This window comes from Papio anubis, chromosome 3 (genome assembly GCF_008728515.1).
Source record: "Papio anubis isolate 15944 chromosome 3, Panubis1.0, whole genome shotgun sequence".
Lineage (NCBI taxonomy): Eukaryota > Metazoa > Chordata > Mammalia > Primates > Cercopithecidae > Papio > Papio anubis.
This window is the reverse complement of record NC_044978.1, coordinates 79,360,209-79,384,050: the sequence shown is the minus strand read 5'-3', so window position 1 is coordinate 79,384,050 and position 23,842 is coordinate 79,360,209. Positions and strand designations below refer to the sequence as shown.

General features: G+C 38.9%; 2 protein-coding genes across 5 annotated transcripts in view; both read right to left on the bottom strand.

Moving 5' to 3' along the window:
- Nucleotides 1-5,985, bottom strand: part of CASP6 (caspase 6) — a 23,492-nt gene extending 17,507 nt beyond the window's left edge. Inside the window, exons 1-2 of one of the 4 annotated variants that reach the window (XM_009207363.4) lie at nt 5,886-5,976; nt 2,434-2,522 (exon numbers count right to left, since the gene is read on the bottom strand). The gene's annotated coding sequence lies outside the window, so the exon portion shown is untranslated. Of the gene's footprint in view, nt 1-2,433; nt 2,523-5,648; nt 5,761-5,885 lie in introns of those variants that run through there. The other 3 variants (XM_009207362.4, XM_009207365.4, XM_009207364.4) reach the window with 3 other exon arrangements.
- On the bottom strand, nt 4,014-23,842 carry PLA2G12A (phospholipase A2 group XIIA). The gene is made up of 4 exons (XM_009207366.3): nt 23,359-23,842; nt 12,488-12,564; nt 11,344-11,509; nt 4,014-8,350 (listed from the first exon to the last, which is right to left on the bottom strand). The coding sequence occupies exons 1-4, from the start codon at nt 23,564-23,566 to the stop codon at nt 8,232-8,234; spliced, it is 570 nt and encodes a 189-aa protein (XP_009205630.1). The 5' UTR covers nt 23,567-23,842; the 3' UTR covers nt 4,014-8,231.

The window sequence follows — 23,842 nt, the reverse complement described above, 5'->3', positions numbered from 1 at the left end:
CAACATACCAACCCATTTTATATATACACACAAACGTTATATACAGGTGTATGTATATATACTCCACATTAACAGGAGTTTGAAAGAAGTTAATTCCAATCCTCATCAATGATGTTGAGGTGTTCAAGACTTCAGTGAAGGAAGTCACTGTAGATGTGGCAGAAGTATTAAGACAAATAGAACTGAAAGTAGGGCCTGAAAATGTGGCTGTATTGTTGCCATCTCATGATACAACTTTGATAGATGAGGAGATGCTTTTTATGGATGAACAAAGAAAGTGGTTTCTTGAGATAGAATCTACTCCTGGTGAATATGCTGTGAATACTGTTTAAATGACAACAAAGGATTCAGAGTGTTAGTTGACAAAGCAGTGGCAGGGTTTGGGGGGACTGACCCCAATTTTGAAAGAAGGGTCAAATGCTATCAAACAGCATCACATGCTACAGGGAAATCTTTAGTGAATGGAACAATCAATGGATGGCCAGGTGCAGTGGCTCACGCCTGTAATCCCAGGACTTTGGGAGGCCAAGGCAGGCAGATCACTTGAAGCCAGGAGTTCGAGCCCAGACTGGCCAACATGGTGAAACCCTGTCTCTACTAAAAATACAAAAATTAGCTGGGCACGGTGGCAGGAACCTGTAATCCCAGGCACTGAGGAGGCTGAGGCATGAGAAACACTTGAACCAGGAGGCAGAGGGTGCAGTGAGCCAAGATCATGCCACTGCACTCTAGCCTGGATGACAGAGCGAGACTCCATCTCAAAAAAAAAAAAAAAAAAGAAAAAGAAAAAAGAATGAAGCAAACTTCCTTATTAAGAAACTGTCAGTCACCCCAGCCTTCGGCAAATACCACCCTAATCAGTCAGCAGCCCTCAAAAAGACCCACATCAACAAAGATTATAGCTCACTGTAGGCTCAGGTGATCTCTAGCATCTTTTAGCAATATTTTAAAATTAAGGTATATACATTATTTTTTTAGACATGTTATTGCAAACTTAATAGACTGCACTTTAGTATAAACAACTTTTATATGCACTGGGAAACCAGAAAATTTGTGTGACTCTTTATTGGTGTTCTGGAACCAAACTCGGAATCTCTCTGAGGTATCCCATAGTTGGTGGCGTATATGTTCCTGTTTCATGTGTAGTCCTTTCCCCAGTGCGAGTTACTTTGTAGGACTTGCAGTAACTTATTTTAAATGCTCTTTGTTTGTATAGGAGACTTGGGCCAAAGTAAACTACAGGTAACTCCTGGATTTTTTTTTTTTTGTGAGACAGTTTTAGCTCTTGTTGCCCAGGCTGGAGTACAATGGCATGATCTCGGCTCACCGCAACCTCTGCCTCCCAGGTTCAAGCGATTCTCCTGCCTCAGCCTCCCAAGTAGCTAGGATTACAGGCATGCACCACCATGCCTGGCTAATTTTGTATTTTTAGTAGAGACGGGGTTTCTCCATGTTGGTCAGGCTGCTATCAAACTCCCAACCTGGTATCCGCCCACCGTGGCCTCCCAGAATGCTGGGATTATGGGCGTGAGCCACCGCACCCGGTTACTCCTGGATTTTTCAAATCTGGCTTTCACAGGTAGAGCTAATTCAGGGACAGGATCATGCAGAAATTCACAGAACGATGAGGGTCTCTATGGTGTTTCTTGGGGAAAGCATGTTGTCCTACCCATAAAATACCACCCAGTGTGCTAACAAGGTACCATGGGTTGCTCAATGTTGGATTTAATTTAGCTCCTCCTTGGGTGGTTGGCTATTGTACAAAATTTACTTTGACAATGCTTTCAGATTTGATGAAATGGTGGCTTTATCTTTTGTAATTCCTCTGGACTTTGTAATTTTAAAAGCAAGCAATCTTAGAGTGGGAAAAAATTAAAATGTGTTAAGGCACCATTTCTAATATATTAAAATAAGTATAAGGAATACTTAAGAAATAGGTATAAGGAACTCATCTCATGCCATTATTTGGGAGAGAAAAAATCTAATTTGATAACTTCCACATCTGCCTGTGGTTCACGTCTTGATGTCATTAAATAGAGTATGAAATCAAAGAAGGGTTTTTACTCAAACCATTTACTGTTCATTTCACTCTATGCATAAAATATCTCAGAAATCACTGTCTTAGTAACTTATTCTGCAACAAAGACATGGAATGTCCATATTTCCCTTGTATGGTGGTTGTGATGATTGGGTTAAGTGACTGTGAAGGACTCAGAATACTGTCCGCCATGTGAAGAGTTCAATGAATATTGGTTATTACCATCTTCTTGTACTCGTTGGAAACAGGAGTGGCATTTTTTGGTTTCCTCATTACCTACCCCAGTTGCCTTGCATGTGGCTCAATATTTAGCCATTGACTACAATTCAGGGTTTTCACATTTACACTCTGGCTTTTATCCAGTCTGAATGAGTTATCTGATCACCAGAACTTACAGTCCTTTGGCCTCACTTTCAGGGTCTCTGAGTCCTGAAAACATTCCCTCTACAAGAGTGGAACTCCAGTTGGCTGACTTTCCACTTATCTGAAAAGAGCAGAGGGAAGGAATTTGTCATTTTTTCTCCCTAAGTATCTTATCATCTCAGAATGTTACTACTATAGTCTATGTGGTTATATATTTTAAAACAATATTTTGTCTACCTTTTTTTCCCCCTTATTCACCACTGATCAGGATTTTGTCTAAAAACATAAATATAGAGCATTTTCTGGGGTACTTATTTCAGAATTACAAATGTATAATTTTAGCCTCTTAAAGCAACAGCTAGCCACAGTAAAATGGCTGAGTGCCTGGGACTGGGAAACAGGCTGCCCAGGTTCTAGTCATGGCTTCCCCATTTTATTTGCTGTTAGATATTTGACAGATAATGCAACTTAACCTCTCATAGCTTCAAACTCTTTGCTGTAAAATAAGGTCCAAATCTATTCCAGAGTTTTTGAGACAGTAAATGGCAAACTCCTATGACAGTACTGAACCCACAGCAAGCTTTCAGTACATTAGTTATTTTCAGCACTGAAGATTATCTAAACTACTTCCCAAGCTGCAGTCTGTGAACCAGCAGTATCATCCTCATCTGGGAACTTGTTAGAAACGCAAATTCTCTTGTCTACCCCAGACCTAGTGAATCAGAAACTCAGGGGGTGGGGTTCAGCAGTGTGTTTTAACAAGCCCGCCAGTGAGTCTCATGCATACTCATGTTTGAGAACCACCAACATAGACTGGAATCCTACCAAGCGCTCTCTTCCCTCTCAAAGAAAAATATTCCCACAGTAAATCCATTAAAATTCAGATACACTAAGTTAACTGATAAGATGACTGGATTCTTCCTATATCTGAATAGTTTTCCATAAAAATGACTTATTGAAACTGGTTTGCCCTCCTATCTCAATCGTGTCTTCATTACAGTTTCTCTGCGCTCAGTGTCTCCTTTATGAAATAAACAGCCATCTCTGTCCCTGGAAGAAGTGTGTCAAAAGATTTTAAAGAGATAGGCATTATTTCAAGGCAATATATTATTTTGAAATATAAATAAAAGTGGAACTTATTGAAACTGAAGGTCTTGGCTTGTCACCTATCATAGGAATGAAATATAGTTAAGTTCAGAGATAATTCTACAACTTAAAAATTTTGGTCACTAATTTTGGTGTTTACCTGTTTTCTCACAGAATTCATAGAAATATTAAATTTCTGTGATTCTGATTGCTATACTTAAAACTTGAAAGCCAACAAAGAAATGTTTGTCAAGTTGTCAACAAGGAGATTTTTGAAGGATGTAATGGAAACTGAATAAGGAAGTCTGAGGCAAAAAGTCTAACATCATTGTGACATATATAAAAGATGACACTACTGATCCCTTTATAGTTTTATTAATAACTATTATTTTTCATATACTGGTTGCACTGACTCATTTTTGCTCTTTTATTTTTTAGGCAGATGGTTGGTTTTTGTAGGATTAAGCAGTGAGGAAAAACAGCAAACTAAAAATGCTACTTCAAATATAGCACCAGTCACCACATAAGGCTTAAATCAATATATTGCAAGTAATTTCTATGAATGTTGAACAATGCAACATAGTGTATGTGAAAAGATCTTGCCTAATAAGTTTCATTCTACTCCTCAAAGTTACTGAAGTCAGTCAACTATTAATAACAGAATTTTTATAGAAAGATTCCATCTTCTTTACTGTTAGATGTTATACCTGTCTTGTACTATGATAAAATAATGAGCATTGTGCATCACACCTTCTGATAATCTCATACTTCTATAAATACTGAAAGAAATAATCACTCTTTTAAATTTAGAGAGAGTGGGTTTTAGGCTAACAATTTGTTTCTTCTTTCCAAGACAGAGTCTTGTTCTGACGCCTATGCTGGAGTGCAGCGGTGTAACCTCAGCTCACTGCAACCTCTGCTTCCCAGGTTCAACCAATTATTGTGCCTTCACTTCCTGAGTAGCTGGAATTACAGGTGTGTCCCACATGCCCAGCTAATTTTTGTATTTTTAGTAGAGACAGGGTTTTGCCATGTTGGCCAGGCTGGTCTCGAACTTCTGACTTCGAGTGATCTGCCTGCCTTGGCCTCTCAAAGTGCTAGGATTACAGGCCTGAGCCACCATGCCCAGCCTCTAACAACTAATTTTAATGAGTATTACTGGACTAGTCTACAGGTTCACTGAAAGAAAGGCTACCTGTGAAGATGTGTTTAATTAGCTTTTGCCCTCATATCTCAATTCTGTCTTCATTACAGCTCTGTGCTCAGTTTTTCCATCTATGAAATAAATACGGCCATATCTGTCCCTGGAAGAACTATGCCAAAAGATTTTAAAGAGACAGGCATCATTTGAAGGCAGTATTATTTTAAAGTATCAATATTACATTTCTTGCAAAGAGCTGCTGAAAGTTAGTTCTCGGTTTTTTGCGCTTTTAATGAGTTTATTCTGTCAATTGGGAAAATATCAACTTCAAAATCTAAATATATGCCTTAAAATGTTGGGACAAATTTTGAGTTGAAGACAGCAGTACAAACTCACGTTGAGCTGTGTACACACCTACAATAATAATTACAGATGTGTACATATGCATGGGTTAATATACCTACATATTTCTCAATTCTGCTGCAAACAATGACATCCCAGTAGCAACAAGCACATCTAATGCCCAGTTCTTGGTTTCTAAGTATGATTCTCCAACAAAAGGAACCAGGGCTCTTTGGAGGAGGGGTTGATTCTAGGGATTCTAGCATTGGGGCAGGGAATATACAAGATGAACCTGGAGCATCTTGTAGTGCCAGAAAGCAAGGAAGTGCTCAAAAATCAAAAGGATGGGCACATCAAAGGGACATAGCAGCCAACCTGGCAGAACTCCTAATAGCCAAGCTGGACAATTTAAGCAACAAATACTGTGTTACCCAAAATACAAAATATACATGAGTCCATACTGATATAAACAAATTAGAGTGGGAGGGAGAGACAAATTTCCCATATGCAAAAATTCCAAATACTACATATGGATATTCCCACTTCCAGGAGGTTGAATGTAATCTTCCCCACCCACCACCTCCCATGACTGGACTTAGTGACTGTTTTCCAAAGAATAGAAGTATGGAAAGGGAAAATAAACAGTAATTTTCAGCAGCAAAAAGCAACACACACTACCTTAACCAAGTGTCCAAAGTTAATACACCATCAAGCTGATAGCATGTAACTCCTGACATGATGCAGTGAGAAGGACCTTCACCTCTGGTATTCTTCCAAAAAATCCATAACCCCACTCTAATCATGAAGAAAACATCAGACAAACTCAAATTGAGGCACATTCTACAAAACACCTGATCAGTACTCCTCAAAACTGTCAAGTTTATGAAAAAGAAAGACAGTGGAACTATCACAGACCAGAGACTAATTAGGCATGATGACTAATTCAGTGTGGTATCCTAGACTGGATCCTGGAAAAGAAAAATGACATTAATTAAAAAACTAGCACAATCTGAAAAATAAAGTCAAGTTCTGTTAATAGTAATTACCAATATTGGTTACTTAGCTTCTGACAAATTCTTCACGGTTAAATAAAAGGTTAACACTAGGGGAACTGGGTGAGTGGTCACAGAAGTGCTCCATGTATCTTTGCAACTTCTCTGTAAATCTAAAAGTATTCCAAGTTTTTTTTTAAATCTGAACATAAAAACTGTTTCTACTGATTTTTGTGTAATTTGTGATCATGAATTATATTTTATAAAGATATTCTGAGTTTGTCCTTTTGAGAAAGCCAATGCTGCTCAAAATCCATGAATTCATTATAAGTGTAAAGTTACCTGGACAAATATTTCAATAATAAATATTGACAAACCATTAAGTTTTTTTTTGTTTTTTTTAAGATAGAGTCTTGCTCTGTTGCCCAGGCTGGAGTGCAGTGGCACGATCTTGGCTCACTGCAACCTCCACCTCCTGGGTTCAAGTGATTCTCCTGCCTCAGTCTCCTGAGTAGCTAAGACTACAGGCATGCGCCACTACGCACGGCAAATTTTTCTATTTTTAGTAGAGATGGTGTTTCGCCGTGTTGGCCAGCTGGTCTCAAACTCCTGACCTCAAGTGATCCACCCGCCTCAGCCTTCCAAAGTGCTAGGATTACAGGCATGAACCACCATGCCTGGCCGATAAGCATTAATTATTAATAATGGCTTACAAAACTGTATCTTTTATAAAAGTTTGAAATAAAGAATCAATTGAGGATTCCAAACATTTAAGAGGAAGCCCAGTTTGCTCACTTAGCCACAAGGCATACATGCGCCTTGTCTCAGTGGAACAGCTGCCACCAATTCAAGTTGGAAGATACTAGGTTCCTGGCAATGACACATCTCCAAAGTTAGGAACATGGCCCTTTCTGCAGAACATATTTTTCCTTCTTCCCTGTTCTACCTGTAATGACTTACAAAGAACCGCCTCTCCCTATGCTGTCCTTCTCTGACTTTGAAAGTCATTTCATCTTAATAACTTTGGCCATGGGTTATACCCAAAGGATATATATGGCTTGAGGTCCTGGGCTACGGAAAGGTTAACAACCAGTAGTCAGAAAAGACCAGTCTAGGAACATAACTGAGCATTCCAAGAGATTGAAAAGTTTTCCACATTCATAGACATCTTCAGAAGCTGTTGAAATTTTCTGGGATTTGCTCTAAACATATGGTAATAATTTTCAATGTAAATAGGAGATCTACAAGAGGCAGTTATTTATATCTTGCCTTTTCCATCCCTTTGGCTCTAGTTAAAGGGATGCTTTGATACTGAAAAGCAGTATCAAGCACAAATTTTAGTAAGACCACAGTTAGTAAAAGGTTATAGTCTTTAAAAAATCTATGATAAGAAACAAGTGCTGGGAAATAAATAACAAGGCATAACAGCAAATAGTGCCTTGATGTATTATGTTAAGTATCTTTTCATTTATCTCATTAAATCCATCTTTTCTCCAACTTAACAAAGGTTATAGCAAAAGATAACATTTGTCATGTGAGTAGCTCATAAAATAGGAGTGGCTATGCTTCTGAATCACATTCACATCACCTTCTAGGCATATTACATAATACTCAGCTATCCTGGATTTGCTCCCTACGAGGTTATCAGCTGATGGTTCCAATTTTACAACTGGAAAAATGGAAACCTTGTCCTTGTAAGTAGTCCTAATAGAAATGGGACTTACTCATATGCTCAATGGGCTACAGAGAAACAACATATTATGTTGTACTTTAATGACATATTATGTGTAATTAAAATAGAAAAAAAAAGTCCGTTCCTTCTAGGCATAAATGTGTATTTAAAATTTCATAGTAAACAAATACTTGTAAGTAATAATTTCCCCATATTTCCAAATAAGATAATGTTGCATAGACCTTATGAATTTTATATTTGATCTTTTTGGTAAATACGGTTGTGAAAATTAAGTTTATATTCTTCTTTTCAAATATTCTCTGCTTAACAAGCACTTGTTTTTGATACTGGTCAAGATGTTTGGCATAATAAGTTAGGAAGCAATGCCGGAGAAGATACCTGAGAAGACAAGTGTGCCCTCCCCTATCTCCCTCACTTTTTTTTCTTTGAGGTTTTAACATCAAGATATAAATTATTGTAAGGTCTCAAAATAATCCTTTCACAAAAATAAGACAGTTTTATGTTGTAAAAACATTAATTATTTGTCAAAGGTTATGTTCTTCCATCTTCATCTGTCACCAGCTGTCAGCATCTCCTTTAAAGATCGGTTTTTTCTTCATAATGACACCTGCATGCAGCTCGTTGGCTGTCCAGATATGGTTTACAACCCAAATGTATAACACTGTCAAACAAGAGTTCCACTGTTGTTTCACATGCTGCAAAATAAGAAAATGGGATTACTGTTGGGCAACTGCATTGCTCTCTTTTCACCTATGTTACACATTACGGCACAGCAACAAGCACATCCCTCGTGAGCACTGAAATGTATTCTAGATGAAAGTCACCAAACTCTCACAAGCTGTAGCATATTTACATACACACATGTAGATATCTATAGACTTCCAGTTTTAGTCTCTTTATCATGCATCTTACTTTTTGTATGCATTCAACTGTTCAACCCAATTTTTTTTTTTGAGACAGTCTCACTCTGACACCCAGACTGGAGTGTCATGGTGCAGTCATAGCTTACTGCAGTCTCCACATCCTGGGCTAAAGGGATCCTTCCACCTCAGCCTCCTGCGTAGCTGGCATTACCATGGCCAGCTAATTTTTAATTTAAATTTTTTAAATTTAATTTTTAATTTTAAACAGATACACAACACCACACCCAGCTAATTTTTTTTTTTTTTTTTTTTTTTTTAGGGGCGATGAGGTCTCACTATGTTGCCCAGACTGGTCTCAAGCAATCCTCCCAACTTGTCTTCCCAAAGTGCTGGGATTATAGGCGTGGGCCACCATGCTTGGCCCAATTGTTTAAACTAGACAAATAAGAGTCTTTTAAAATAGCACTGATTAATCAGTGTTAACTTTCTTTTTATTTGAAAAACATAATCACTAAGAGATGTCTGATAATACTCTTAAATTTGCATTTTAAGAAAAAATGTTTTAGGTGCGGAAGAAACAAAGTGTAAAAATTGAAACCTCAAAACATTTCATTATGGCCAATGGCTTCTGAGGACTGATCATACATCAGTTAAGAGGCTTAACGTAAACGGAATCCAATCTCTTTGACCAATGTCCTAATTTGACTTGGGGATATGGGAGCATAGAAATCAAAAGTACTTTTCCCCAGTCAGGTTTGTTTATTTGTTTGTTTGTTTATTTATTTTGAGACAAGGTCTCACCTCACTCTGTTGCCCAGGCTGGAGTGCAGTGGCATAATCTTGGTTCACTGCAACCTCTGCCTCCTGGGTTAAAGTGATTCTTCCACCTCAGCCTCCTGAGTAACTGGGACTACAGGCACCTGGCTAATTTTTGTATTTTTTGTTAAAGGTGGGGTTTCACCATGTTGGCCAGGCTGCTCTCAAACTCCTGGGCTCAAGTGATCCACCAGCCAAGGCCTCCCATTACAAGCGTGAGTCACCGCACCCGGCCCAGTCAGGTTTTTAAATTTTTTTAAGACTGTGAAAAGGTGATTTATTTACTTTTCTTATTCTAAGAAACCTGAAACATCCAGGTGAGATTATCTTAACATGTTACACTAAAAGAGATATAGCACAGAGTGACTTTTAGTTATCCAAATACTTTTAGTTTCAAAATATTCATGTTAAGGAAGAAACTTGTCATTACAAAATCTTAACATTTTCAAAGTTCTCCAAAAGACGGTGCCATTAAGAAACAACCAACCACAGAAGTGGAGAGGCTATGACTATTAAATAGGAGGTCACAAGATTATTGGTTTCACATTCTTCTTAAATCAGAAAACAGGAAATAAATCCATCTATGCTTCAGGTTTACAGCTAGTTTACTTTAGCCAAAAGCTGCAAAGGGAGACAGAGGCTGTGAATTCAAGATTACCTGCAGCACAGATTTCTTCCTTGACATGAATTATTAGGATATTAGAATCAGGGCTATAATATGAGACTATTTGGAGAATACTGTGTAATAGACAGAACACAGATTTTAAAGTCAGGCTAAATGCTCACTTGGGGCAAGTTACTGTTTTCTAAACCTTCGTTTCCTTCCTTGAAAAATGGGGATAACACCACCTACCTCTTTAGGTTTCTGTTGGCATCAAATGAAAACATGAATAAAATATCTAGCACAGTATCTTATGATAAGTGCTTAAAATGTTATTTTCCTTTCCTGCCTTGCCTCTTCTGATTTCAGTGTATGATATGTTCTTTGGCTTGACAGTAGAGAAATATTATAACTATTAGTATTTGAATGGTGATTTATTTGTATTTCCACAAATACTTCGTTTCATCCTTATGACAACTCTATGAGATGAGTATCATCATTCTCCTTTTAAAAATGATACCAAAGGGCCCTTTCCCTTTGCTAGTTTGGTTTTGTATCTCTTCACCATAATACCTCATGGCAGTGAGTACAACTATATGCTGAGTCCCATGAGTCCTCCTAGTAAATCACTGAACCTGGGGGTCATCTGGGGACCTTCCCAACAGAAATAGGTAAAGACAAGTCTTCTAGAAATTCCTACTCCAAATCCGGTGTGCAATACTCTTAAATTCACTGATGGTATGGTCTGAATGTTTGTGTCTCTTCGGAGTTGATGTTGAAATCCTAACCTCCAAAGTGATGAAATCAGAAGGTGAGGCCTTTGGAGGTGTTTAAGTTCAAAAGGATGGTGAATGTGATTAGTGCTCTTATAAAAGAGGCCCCAGAGAGCTATCTAGTCCTCTCCACTAAGTGAAGACACAGTTAGAAGGCATCTGCTGTGAACTAGAAAATGAGTCCTCATCAGACACCAAATCTGCTAGTGCCTTGATCTTGGACTTCCCAGCCTCCAGAACTGTAGAAAATAACTTTCTGTTGTCTGTAAGCCACCCAGTCTATGGTAGCAGTCCAGACGGACTAAGACAACTGGAATCAGAGTTTCAAACATTAGCTACTTTAGGTTGTTACATGATGACTGGAGATATATTTTAGGGTACAAGGTAGATGAATTATCTCTCTTGGCCTTAGACACCCCTACTCTCCCAAGGTTTCCTAATGCTTTTTGCTTCTGTGACTATAAATCATTTTAGATTACAAAATCATCAGCTCCTTACCTCAGAAAATTGAAGTCTGTGTCACAATAGATAATATATGTGAAAGATTTCTATTGACAAACCCTATACTAAAACATAAAGCATTTGATAAAACTTTAAAAAGTACACTCATCCCCAAGCCACCAGAACATCCTTACCCTGAACATGCTGAGTGAGTCCTAGTGTTTTCTGTACATCTCGGCAGATCTTGGAGAGGCAATATTGGAATTCCTCATCACAGTCATTCTTGCTTTTGCCACAGGTCTCATAGCACCTGTCGTGTTGGTTGCAACACTTTGTCAGGGAAGGGATACCAATGTTAAGCTGCAAAAGGCATTTGGATGGATTACTGTCAATGAAATGCAAAACTCCTCTGCTGAAGTACCACATTTAAATAGATTAAATAGGCATAAATGATAACGACTGCTGTATAGATAGTTCCAAAATCCATTTCTGCCTACAAATATTTTCCATGTTATAAATCTCCCCATTACACTTACCCACACCCACCCATGTTACTCTCTCAGCCATGCCTCACTGCTTCCTATTCTGCACAGGTAACACTCATAGTTACCTGTCAGTAACAAAACTTCCATTTGTCCAAAACACAAAACATAAGTTTTAAAAAAAGAAAGATAAATCTAAGTCCATTAAAGATTCTCCAGGGGCTAAGCAAGTATGATTTTTGGATATTCAAAGTGTTTTGTGGCCTCTCCTTCCAAATAAAATTTACTTTATGTGAAATATCACAGAAAACTTTCCTACAACTCAAATTTTGTTGTTTTTTGATCTTTAAATATTTCTCCATTCCCCAAAGATACTATTACTCTGAATCCATAACTTCAATTATTTTAAATAACTTTATACACAAAATCCTTGTGTCTAGGAATCATTCTCATAAACATTTTTTTCCCCATAATACTTGGCTTAGATCCAGTCTCTCCTACAACAACCACACAGCTATCCCACTTAGTCTTGTTTTAATGTAGAAAACATGATTTATCTATACTTTTTCCCTCTAAGTAGTATTACTTCTGTACTCCAAACTTTTCAACTATGTATGTGATAATATTAGGAAATATCACTTAAATAGTATGAACATCTATAAGATTCAAAAATAAAACAACTTTACTTCATTTACTTTGGTTAGGAGTTTTGCCAAAAAGAATCTAATAAACCTGATCACTCTTATACCCAGCTAAATTATTTGTGAATCTAAGAGCATGCTGATAGTCTTATATCACCAAAAGTATTACATGATTTACCAGTTATAAAACTTATCAAATAAAAGACAATATTTACATGAACACCAAACAGTGGAGAGCCACATCCATTCGGTGGGGAGGGTTTATAACCATAACGTGGGAAAGGCTTAGATCCTATAAAATATAAATGGTATCATAATTAATTTTCAAATATGATAAAAATAAAATAAATACTCAAAAAGGTCAATATGCTACATTAGTCTTAGAAATATTTAATATTTACTTGAATGCTAACATAAGTGCATATGTCTTTATTCTGATGAGCATTAAGAACGCTAATTAGACTTTTTATTTCTCCTGTGGTGAGGGATATATACAAATGTACACATATACACATATATACATATATAGCAATTCATAAAATGTAATTATTTGTAAGCGTATGCCATACGAAACATACAAAAGCTTATCCTGGACTTCTGGAGATTTCAGAGGTCACTTCCCAGATAGGGTTCATATGTATGAAAGATAAACCCAACCTGTTTTCCTGTACATTCTAACACTGTTTTTTAGAGCTAAGATAGTATCTTCCCAATCTCCCACAAATGCTTCATTGCATACAAACCTCAATAACCATTAACTAACCAGTTTACTTGGGCAAAGCCTAAGGCTAAGGAAGACAAGGTCATCTGATGATCATTTAATAACCTTAGTACTACAAGACATTACAGGACCACACAATCTGCCTGCTGCCCTCCCACTCGGTCAACCATTCCACAAATATACTCCTTTGCCTTAAGAGGCATACTTGGTGAACTACGGTACTCCAGAAGTACTGCAGTTCTAATGAAGTACTTCCAAAGAACAGAAGACTTGGAAGGCTAATGCTCCCCAGTAGCATCAAGTGTTCAGCAACAAAGAAAAAGATGACATTATCATAGCAATCTTAAACTTTGGAAGGTACTTCAGAAACATCTCACCTCATTAATACAAGCTTACCTCAGAGATACTGCAGGTTCAGTCCCAGACCATCACAATAAAGCCAATATAACAATGAAGCGAGTCACACAAATTTCTTTGGTTTTCCAGTGCATATAAAAGTTTGGTTTACACTATGCTGTAGTCTATTAAGCGCTCAATAACACTGTCTAAAAAAACCAATGTACAGACCTTAAAAATAATTTATTGCTAAAAAATGCTGACACAGATACTAAGTGAGCACATGCTGAGGGAAATATGGTGCCAATAGACTTGCTCAATGCAGGGTCGCCGCTAACCTTCGATTTGTTAAAAAACAAACAAACCACAATTGTTTGTGAAGTGCATTAAAGCAAAACACATTAAAATGAAGTATGCTTGTATAGAAATCACTTCAACCTACCAGTCACCTACTGTCTCTTTGAATGTTTCCCACAACCCTCCTACATCAAGAAATAACCTATTCTACTGTGAAATGACATCAATTGTTAAGATATTCTTCTGCCTTCTTGTAAGTTCTACCTGTAAACAATCCTCTGCCCCTTGGGGAAACAGAAAAATAAGCCAACTCCCTATTTTACACAATGATCCTTTCAAATATTTGGGGCTACAATTTATCTTGCCTTCTAAAATGAGATATTCCCAGGTATTTTACCCTAAGACATGGCAATTTCCAAATATGACCCCACAGTTGGATACATATGAGTGACACAAAGTATTCTACCAATTTTCGTTTAACATTTATTGGTAGGAGACTTAAATAAAGACAAGGTTACCCTCCAAAAGTAAATTGAGGGTAAAAAAGCAACTCTTTCAGTAATCAACCATCAAAATAAGTAACCCCTCAAGGTAATAATTGAAAAATGGTTTCAGCTGGGCTCATGCCTGTAATCCCAGCACTTTTGGAGGTTGAGGGAGTAAAACTGCCTGAGCCCAGGTTTTTGAGACCAGCCTGGGCAACATGAGACCCTGTCTCTATTTAAAAAAAAAAAAAATATATATATATATATATATATATATGAATTTTTAAAAAATAAAAAAAGAGAAAAAAATAAACGGTTTCAGTGACTTGCTCAGAAGTTCCATGCTCAACTGAGGTCACTATATACAGCCTCAAGAGAGTAGTATAACCTCATGAAGATATAAAGCTATAGCCTGGACTGGGAGCGATGGCTCACACCTGTAATCACAGCACTTTGGGAGGCCGAGGCAGGTGGATCACCTGAGGTCGAGAGTTCGAGACCAGACTGACCAACATGGCGAAACTCCATCTCTACTAAAAATACAAAATTAGCTGGGCATGGTGGCACATGCCTGTAATCCCAGCTACTCGAGAGGCTGAGGCAGGAGAATCTCTTGAACCCAGGAGGTAGAGGTTGCGGTGAGCCAAGATCGCGCCATTGCATTCCAGCCTGGGCAACAAGAGCGAAGCTCTGTCTCAAAAAACACCACCACCACCACCAACAACAACAACAAAAAAAACCTATAGCCTGCTCTAAAGGAACAATCTATACAAAAAGGAATGGTTAAGATGAGTCTAGAAAAGGGAAGGCCAATGATAGCACTTAGGTCTTGTTTTTCCAACCCTATCATAAGGATGGGTCCTTAACTTCCCTTGGAAGATGAGGGTAGATGACTCAAGCTATCACAGAGAAGTCACCGTGATTCTTCAACTCCTACTTTTAGTCCTTCATTCTTTTTTTTTTTTTTTTTTTTTTTTTTGAGATAGAGTCTTGCTTTGCCTCCCAGCAAGCTGGAGTGCAGTGGTACGATCTTGGCTCATCGCAACCTCTGCCTCCCAGGTTCAAGGGATTCTACTGCCTCAGCTTCCCGAGTAGCTGGGACTACAGGCGTGCGTCACCAGGCCTGGCTAATTTTTGTATTTTTAGTAGAGATGGGGTTTCACCATGTTGGCCAGGCTGGTCTCAAACTCCTGACCTCATGATACACCCACCTAGGCCTCCCAAAGTGCTGGGATTACAGGCGTGAGCCACAGTGCCCGACCCGGTCCTTCATTCCTAAGAAAACAGTTTATGACTTGGCTTCCTACTTACAAGGGCCTACAGAGGAAGGACATACTAACTACTTGGATGTCCAGTGGGCATCTCAAACTTAAGCTGTCCCTCCTGACATTCACCTCAAATTTGCTCCATTCACAGTTCCCTGTTTTCAGTTAATGGTAACTCTATCCTTCCAGATGCTCACAGCAATAATGTCAGCCATTGTTGCTTATGTTCTTGCGTTCTTATACCCCACATTCAACCCAACATATATCCTGTTGGTATATCCTGTTGACTCTACCCTCAAAATATCCAGAATCTAATCAATTCGTACCATCTCTACTACTACCAATCCCACTCCAAGCCACAATGGATTATTGCTATAAACTCCTAACTAGTTGCCCTACTTTGGTTCCCCTGCCCCACACTAACCCTCATAATCCAGTCTCCACACTGAGCATAAGTGATCTTATTAAAATATGTTAGATCATGTCTTTTTCTGCTCAGAGCCTCTTCAAAGACTTCTCATCTTATTCAGAACAAAAGCCAAAGTCTATAAAGCCTATGAAACCGTGTATAACCTGGTCCTCCCATGATTTCTCTGACCTCATCCTCTTCCTATTCTCTCTTCCTTTCTTCCTTAACCTATTCCTCTTTGCTGTTCCACAGACACTGCAAGTCTGCTCCTGTACCAGGGCCTTTGAACCTGCTCTTCCTGCATGTAGATGCCCTTTTTCCTGACACTAGTTTCTCTTTTACTGCCATGGTTTGAATGTTTGCATCACCCCAAAATTCATGTTGAAACATAATCACCAATGTGATGGTATTAGGAGGTGGGACTACTAGAGGTGATTAGGTCATGTGGACAGATCTCTCATGAATGGATTTGTGCCCTAAAAAAGTGGCCCTTAAGAGCTGCCCTGCCCCATCCATCACCATGTGAGGACACAGCTAGAAGGTGCCATCTATGAACAAGGAAGTGGACCCTTACCAGACAATGAATCTGCCAAATGCTTGATCTTGGACTTCACAGCCTCCAGAACTGAGGGATAAATTTCCGTTGTTTATAAGCCACCCAGTTTAAGGCATCTTGTTATAGCAGCCTGAACAGACTAAGACATTCACCTTCTCAGCAAGTCTTCCCTGACCATACTATTGTAGCACATATGACCTTCTAACATACTGTATCACTAATCTACTGATTTTATTATGTCTCCCCACCCTAAAATGCAAACTCCTTGAAAGCAGACATTTTTGTGTTTTGGATTCCCAATGCCTAGAACAGTGCCTGGAATAACTTTGCGATTAATTTTTGCAATAAGTATGTGATGAATTAATGAACAGAAGACTTGGAAGGCTAATTTCCATGGCGGTTGGAATATTCATTATAAATGGAGATCATCCATTGAGAAACCCTGCTGTTTGCCCTAAAGCCTCTTTTGAGTTTGGTGAGCATTCATCAGCCTCCAAAGACTGATCACTTCTAGCTTGTCACATCTCTTTAAAATACGGCACCTCAGACTGAACACTGTAGGGTAAGATGGGCTTTTTAGCCTTTTGTGGTGGATAAAGTACTTGTATTAAAACAGCCTAACATAGTATGTTTCAGCTGTGCCTCACTGCTAACATAGACAGTAGTTAAAAAAAAAAAAAATCAGTTATTTCTAAAATAGACTTTTTAATACCTACTGCTAGAGGCTTAGCACTTCTGCAATTTAATTTTGAGCCTAAATATAAGATTGTATATAGTAAGATTCAATCTTGTTTGTTTCAGTTCACCATTCTCGACTGCTCAGCAGTTTTTAAATCTAGAGCTATTCACCCAGTGTTGCCTGTTGCTCCCAGATAGTCACAAACTTAAGATGCAGATATTAATCAGGACAGGTGTCCACTACAGATGAGTCCTCTCTCTAAGCAGCAGTGAAGTCATCAAATCATATCCAGTTTTTCTCACAGGAGTATCATGAGAAACTATATATTTATCTATAGTTTTCTTTGCCCTAACACACTATAAACCTCTTCACAGAAAAGGAGAGAGGCTAGATCAGCATTTAATTATTGGGAAGCCCATTCTAGTTCCTCAAGCTTCATCATGAACCTCTCTTTCGTCAGGGGTTTTAACAATCAACTGTTTAAAATGTTTAGAAACATATCTAGAGATACACATTAAGTAATAGGTCAAGTTGTTAATCTGAAAAAAGTACAATAAATACACCAGAGAATGTTCAAAAAGTCTGGAAACAGGAATAATAGTGTATTTACAATATATATTGTTCAGATTAACTGGACTATTTTAAATTTAGAAGTATATCATCTAAAAAAGTGTCTAGTGGTTAATGAAAAACATATTGAGTGTGTCATTTGAAAATAAAACATGATGTTTATCCTATGTTTCCAACTTTTTAGACACCTTGTACATTCTCCCTCCCTCCCATCTGCCAGTCTACAGATTTCTGGTACCTCACCCTTTTCCATGAGAAGCAAAGATTACCACCCTAAGACAAACGATATGGGCCTACGGCTTTAAAGACATGTGTCGCAATTGTCTTTTTTTTTTTTTTTTTTTTGAGACTGAGTTTTGCTCTTGTTGCCTAGGCTGGAATGCAATGGCATGATCTCAGCTCACCGCAACCTCTGCCTCCTGGGTTCAAGCAATTCTCCTGCCCCAGTCTCCCAAGTAGCTGGGATTACAGGCATGCACTACCATGCCTGGCTAATTTTGTATTTTTAGTAGAGACAGAGTTTCTCCATGTTGGTCAGGCTGGTCTTGAACTCCTGACAGGTGATCCGCCTGCCTCGGTTTCCCAAAGTGCTGGGATTACAAGTGTGAGCCACCGCGCCCGGCCTACTTTTTTTTTTCAATCAGAAAGATACTTCCCTCAATGTACATACAACAGCAGTACTTCTATTTTTCCTTCCCTTTACATTTTATCTAAATCCATAGACTTTGATTTCAAATCTATAAAAAAATTCCTGATGCTGGTGATGTGTGTAATGATAGTGATACATACATATGTGTAGGCATGCATGTACATATATAGACATTTTCTCATAAGAGATAATTACCTTTGAATGGGAGAATGATCGGACACAAATGAAGTCAGAAAAACTAAACACATGCCCACCATAGGAGAATAAAGAGGAACAGAGATAGTACAGAGAAGGTCAATTGGCAAAAATGGGAATGGAGGTCCAAGGAAGTAGGAGGCTGCTGTGTCAAACAGGGCTAGGGGTTATAATTGTCCTAAGAAGAAGAGCTGATAAAAATCAAGTAATAAAGAGCCAACATCTACTGTACATGAAAAATTGGATAATAACACCATGAAATAAATGCTGGTAAAAAGTTTGGCTCCCCAGTGTAAACGGTAAAAGGGGCATATGTATTGGTTCTTTAGTTTCTTTCGAAGCAAACTCCGAATGTCATTTCCTCAGAGAGGCCTTCCCTGCTTACCTCATCTAAAATAGCACCCCCTCTCTTTCTAGCATTTACTGACCTAATTAACATTAACATGAGTCAGTTTTTATGAAGAAAGGACTTAGTCTTGCTCATGTAGAAGATATTTAGCACACAGTGGGCACCCAATAAATTACCAGATTAAAACAAGGGGAAACATTCTTTGATGAAATTAAAATAATTCTTTATCCACAGCAAAAAACCAAAAACTTAGAAGTAACTAATTTCCTGATAAATTCTAAAGTATTTTGAAGTTCTAAATTCACCTTTAAATTAAAATAGTTATTTCTGAACAAGGCAAGTTATATAGATAGTTCTTTATTACAGGTTAAGTTGATTCAGACACCAATGTTACAAATGTATTAATATTTTAAATTTTGTTATAGTGTTACAGTGGCCAAGCATTTTAAAAATTAGCATTTCTACTGGTGCCAGGTTTTACAAACAAAGCAAAAACTCAATAATGGAAGAAACAAAATCAGAGTAACATCAAAACACCAACACCATGATGTTTTGGGGCCACTGTCCTCTAAAATTTGTAAGCAGATACAAACCAAAACCACTGTGTACAACTGCATGGAAAGACTATTCATTAATTTCAATTTTTGACTTAAGCAATAGCTCCTTCTCTTGATTGTTTATCATTTGTATGGAATGCTGAAATCTAAAGATTTTCATAGACTGAGACAAAGTTGATTATTTTCCACATATTTTTTCTAAATTTGATGCAAATACTTCCAAATAGACCAACTGTTTTCACCGGAAAGAATATGAAGCAGATGACAAGCACAAGAAGTAGTTTGCTGGGTCACACAAAGGTCTCACCGCAGAGTTTTGTAAGATTCCAACCTGCACTCCCAAACACTTGAGACTTTAAGTATTCATGATCATTAATCTCCAAAGGGTCCTAATGCTACTTTATTTTTCTAGTCTGTTCACTTTCCTATATTCCTCAAATCTCCAACATCCCCATTCCCATCTTCTCTGTCAGCTGATGACCTGGATTCCTACTTTACTGAGAAAAGCAGGCAATCAGGAGAACTTGAACATCCACCCACTTAACCAGCATCAGTGCTCATATCCTCTTCCCATGTTCCTATTAACTTGGCCAAATTCTCTGTGTGTACTAGAAACCACTCCCTCTCACTTACCCAAGGCTATGACTCCAACAGTTCTCTCCCTCATCAGTATTTCTACTCTCCACTGAACCATTCTCAAAAGCATACAAATATGTTATTATTTTTCCTAATGCCTGAAAACTGTTCTTTCCACGTTCTTCCCCATTTCAGTTAATGGCAATTCTGTCCTTCCAGTTGTTCAGGCCAAAAACTGTAGTATCACTTTTGATTTAACTTACACCTAACTTCCAAGCCATCAGCAAATCTTTTAGGTCCTTCCTTGAAAATATATCCAAAATCCAACTACTTCTCATTACTTCTGTTGCTACCAACCTGAACAGAATCACCCCTGTCTTTTGTCTGGACTCTTACATGTGTCACCCTGCTTCCATTCTTACCCCCCAACTTGACCCCTTTTGTTCTCGGCACAACAGCTAGAGGGATCCTAGAAAACATACATCACTGAATGAATTAACGACTTATTCATCATTCTAAAAACATTTACAAGCCAGTTTTGGGTTCTATTTTTCAAAGGAAATCGAAAAGTTTTCTTCCTTAAATCTTCCTTGCTGTAAGGGAGAAAAAAGTTTAAGAAAATAATGGATCATCAAATGTATTTCCCTAAATACTTAACTCTCAATAAGGCCTTTTTCCTATCCAAGAGAGGATGGCCAAAACTAAGGGAGAAAGTCTCCATAATGCCAGGCCCTCAGGTAAAGCAAGGACATGTTTATTTGACCAACCTCTCCCTACCATTAACTCACTTTTTTTTTTTTTTTAAGCTCTCTTGATCTCTTTCTTGCAACTAAAAACACCCCTTAATCACCATGTTTCTCCAGATTTGGGATTGTTCTGTTTGGTTCTGATTTGGTCACCTGAATTCCAAAATATAGGAAAGGTTGAATCACTGTTCCAGAGAGACTGCTCAAGTAACAGCAATTTTATTTTACTTTATTTTATTTTAATTAATTAATTTATTTTTTGAGACAGAGTCTCGCTCTGTCACCCATGCTGGAGACACGATCTTGGCTCACTGCAAGTTCCACCTCCCAGGTACAAGCTATTCTCCTGCCTCAGCCTCCCAATAGCTGGGACTACAGGTGTGTACCACCATGCCCAGTTAATTTTTGTATTTTTAGTAGAGACCATGTTAGCCAGGCTGGTCTCGAACTCCTAAGCTCAGCTGATTCACCTGCCTCAGCCTCCCAAAGTGCTGGGATTATAGGCATGAGCCACCACGCCTGGCCTAATTTTTTTTTTCTTTCATTGAGATCCAATTATCTATCAGTATGGTGACTTGGACTTGAAACCACATGTCTGCTAAACGTAGAGTACTTACTAAGACAAAAAAAATTTTTTCACTGAGGCATATAACATTTCTTAAATTCTCAAATTCCTTTGTGTTTTTTGTGCCAGAGACCTTCCTATAAACTCCAAATAGTAAATTTTGAGAAGACTGTAGAAGATGAAAGAGATTAAAAAGAAAGATTAAGCCTGGTGTAGTGGGGGCATGGTCTATAGTCTTAGCTATTTGGGAGACTGAGGCAGGAGAATTGCTTGAGCCCAGGAGTTGGAGGCTGCAATAAGCAATGATCACACCACTCCACTCTAGCCTGGACACAGAGAGAGACCTTGCCTCAAAAATATTAACAAAAAATAAAATAAAAAGATTAAAACAGTATTTTAATAAGGCTGGTATTCATTCAATTTCAGGGATGTTTTAAATGTAAATAAACTCTAGAACCCTAGACTAATAAATTTACGAACTCGACTCCTTCCAAGTCTTCCCTATCTCTGTAAATGGCAACCGTATCCTTCCTTTGGCTCAGGCCAAAACCTTCAGAGTCATCCTTGACTGGCCTTTCTTCTCAGGTCCATTGCACTTGCTATTCCCTCTGCCTGGAATGCTCTTTCTCCAAATAACCACAGTGCCCCCACTTACCACTTGCAGATTTCTTCTCAAACATTCTTTCATCAGTGAGGCCTTTGCTGAACAACATTTAGAAGAGTAAATTGCCTCCAACATGGCCTCTCGTCTTCCTTGCTCAGACTCCACACTTCCTCTGATTTTACTTATTTACTAGTTTACTGCCCATCTCTCCCTCACCAGAACTCAAGCTCCACAAAGAGATTTTTATGTTTTACTAACTGCTGAATCTCAAAGTAGAACAACATCTGACCCACAGTTGGGACTCAAATATTTGTATAATGAATAGGAATGACTAAGTAAAACTGTAACATTTGCTTCAGGAAAGGCAACCATTTGATCCTTAAATTATGCACTTAATCCTCCTCACAAGTTCTACAAGAACAAAAACATCTTTATGAAGCATACGTTTAGGTGACAACATTTAGGCACAAATTTAAGAAGCAATGAAACATGTCTCAGCACCTGTTCAGCGCTTTAAAGTACACAAGATACAGTTCATCCTTTACTTCTATTAACATAAAACTAGAAATTATCTTGAAAATTGCAGGCAGCAGGTGGCATCACAGCTTTACATGATATCAGTTCCTTTTAAGTTCACTCCTACAACCAGGTTCCAACAATGAAGTCAGTGAATCCCCTATTATTTTCTGCTGCCAGCATAATGAGACTCTAACCTTGGCTAATCTTATTGGAAACATGATCTCCCAAGTGCTCTTTTAACATTTTCAATATCCAAACGAAAGTCCAATATTTTTCTGACCTATTAAAATATTTAAGCACTCAAAAATGTGCTACAAAAGAATCATCTGTCTGAAATACTGAGTTGATCAGTACTCATACTGCCACCAAACAAGTTCTCAGGTTCAAAGAGAAAGTTCGAAAAATATTAAAAAAGTGAATGAAAATAACTGTATTAACGTTAACCAACAATGAGGAGGGGGGTCACTGATATCTAAGGAAAGGAGAGTTATCGGAACCCTTTCTCAACACGAGTACACCAAGTCTGTACAAAGGTCGCAAGTTATTGTCTGTGGGTTTGCAGAAAAAAAAAAACATTTAATATCAATTACAGAGAAAGTTAATACGGCATGGTTTTTAAATTCTCAGTTTGCTTCGCATGTTCATCCAATTTACGTAAGCAAAAACTGAGCTAAAATCAGTCTGTTCCACCCCATTCCCATGATTCCTACGTCAGTAAGTTCTTGGGCAACTTGGTGCAATTGAGGGGGGAAAAGGTAATTCAGAAGCAACGCAAATGGAACGGACAGTAAACTCAGGTGACCTCTCACATTCTAACAATAGTGGTGTGAACTTGTACCCCGCTTGCTCAATCACAAGAACCGCAAGATTCTAGCAGTGGTTAAGTTTTTCCACAGCCGAAGGACACCGTCAAGGTCTGCCTTGCATCTGTCACTCACACCTCCAGGACCTCCGTCACCCCAATCCCCCGAAAGTAGGAGCCCTCGCTGGGCCCGGGTGCCCCCTCACCGTCACTGCATTTATACTGGCAGAGACCGTCCTCGCCTCCCAGGAGGTCCAAGGCAGCGTTCAGGTACGTGTCTATCTTATGAACGCCGTTCCGGATGGTCTTCAGGGTGGCCCTCCAGTCGGTGGTCTGGGCCTCCTCCTGGCACCTGACAACAGCGGCCATGAGGAGGAACAGGAGGGTGAGCGCGGGGCGCGGAAGCAGGGCCATCCGCGCAGCGCGGGGCTCTACGGGTCCCCGAGCTGCGGCGGGGGGCGCGTCCCCACAGAGCCCCCGGGAGGCGCTAGGCAGCGGCGCGGGCCCCGGGCTTGGCAGCCGCCAGCTCCATATCCACGCCTCCTTCCCGGCTGGCCGGCAGGGCCTCGTTGGCTTTACGTGAACCGCCTCGCGGAGGCAGCGCCGTCGCGGGGACGCGCCCGCTCACCTGGACCACCGCGCCCGCTCACCTGGGCCAGCGACCGTCCCTGTGCGCCTGCGCCGAAGCAC

Bases quoted from the DNA above. Each gene is read 5' to 3' on its own strand.
- PLA2G12A (XM_009207366.3), bottom strand. From the start codon at position 23,566: ATGGCCCTGCTTCCGCGCCCCGCGCTCACCCTCCTGTTCCTCCTCATG. The intron at 12,565-23,358 runs GTGAGGGGGCAC...TATATTTTATAG, and splicing joins CCAGTATAAATGCAGTGACG to GATCTAAGCCTTTCCCACGT. The intron at 11,510-12,487 runs GTAAATATTGTC...TGCCTTTTGCAG, and splicing joins CTCCACTGTTTGGTGTTCAT to CTTAACATTGGTATCCCTTC.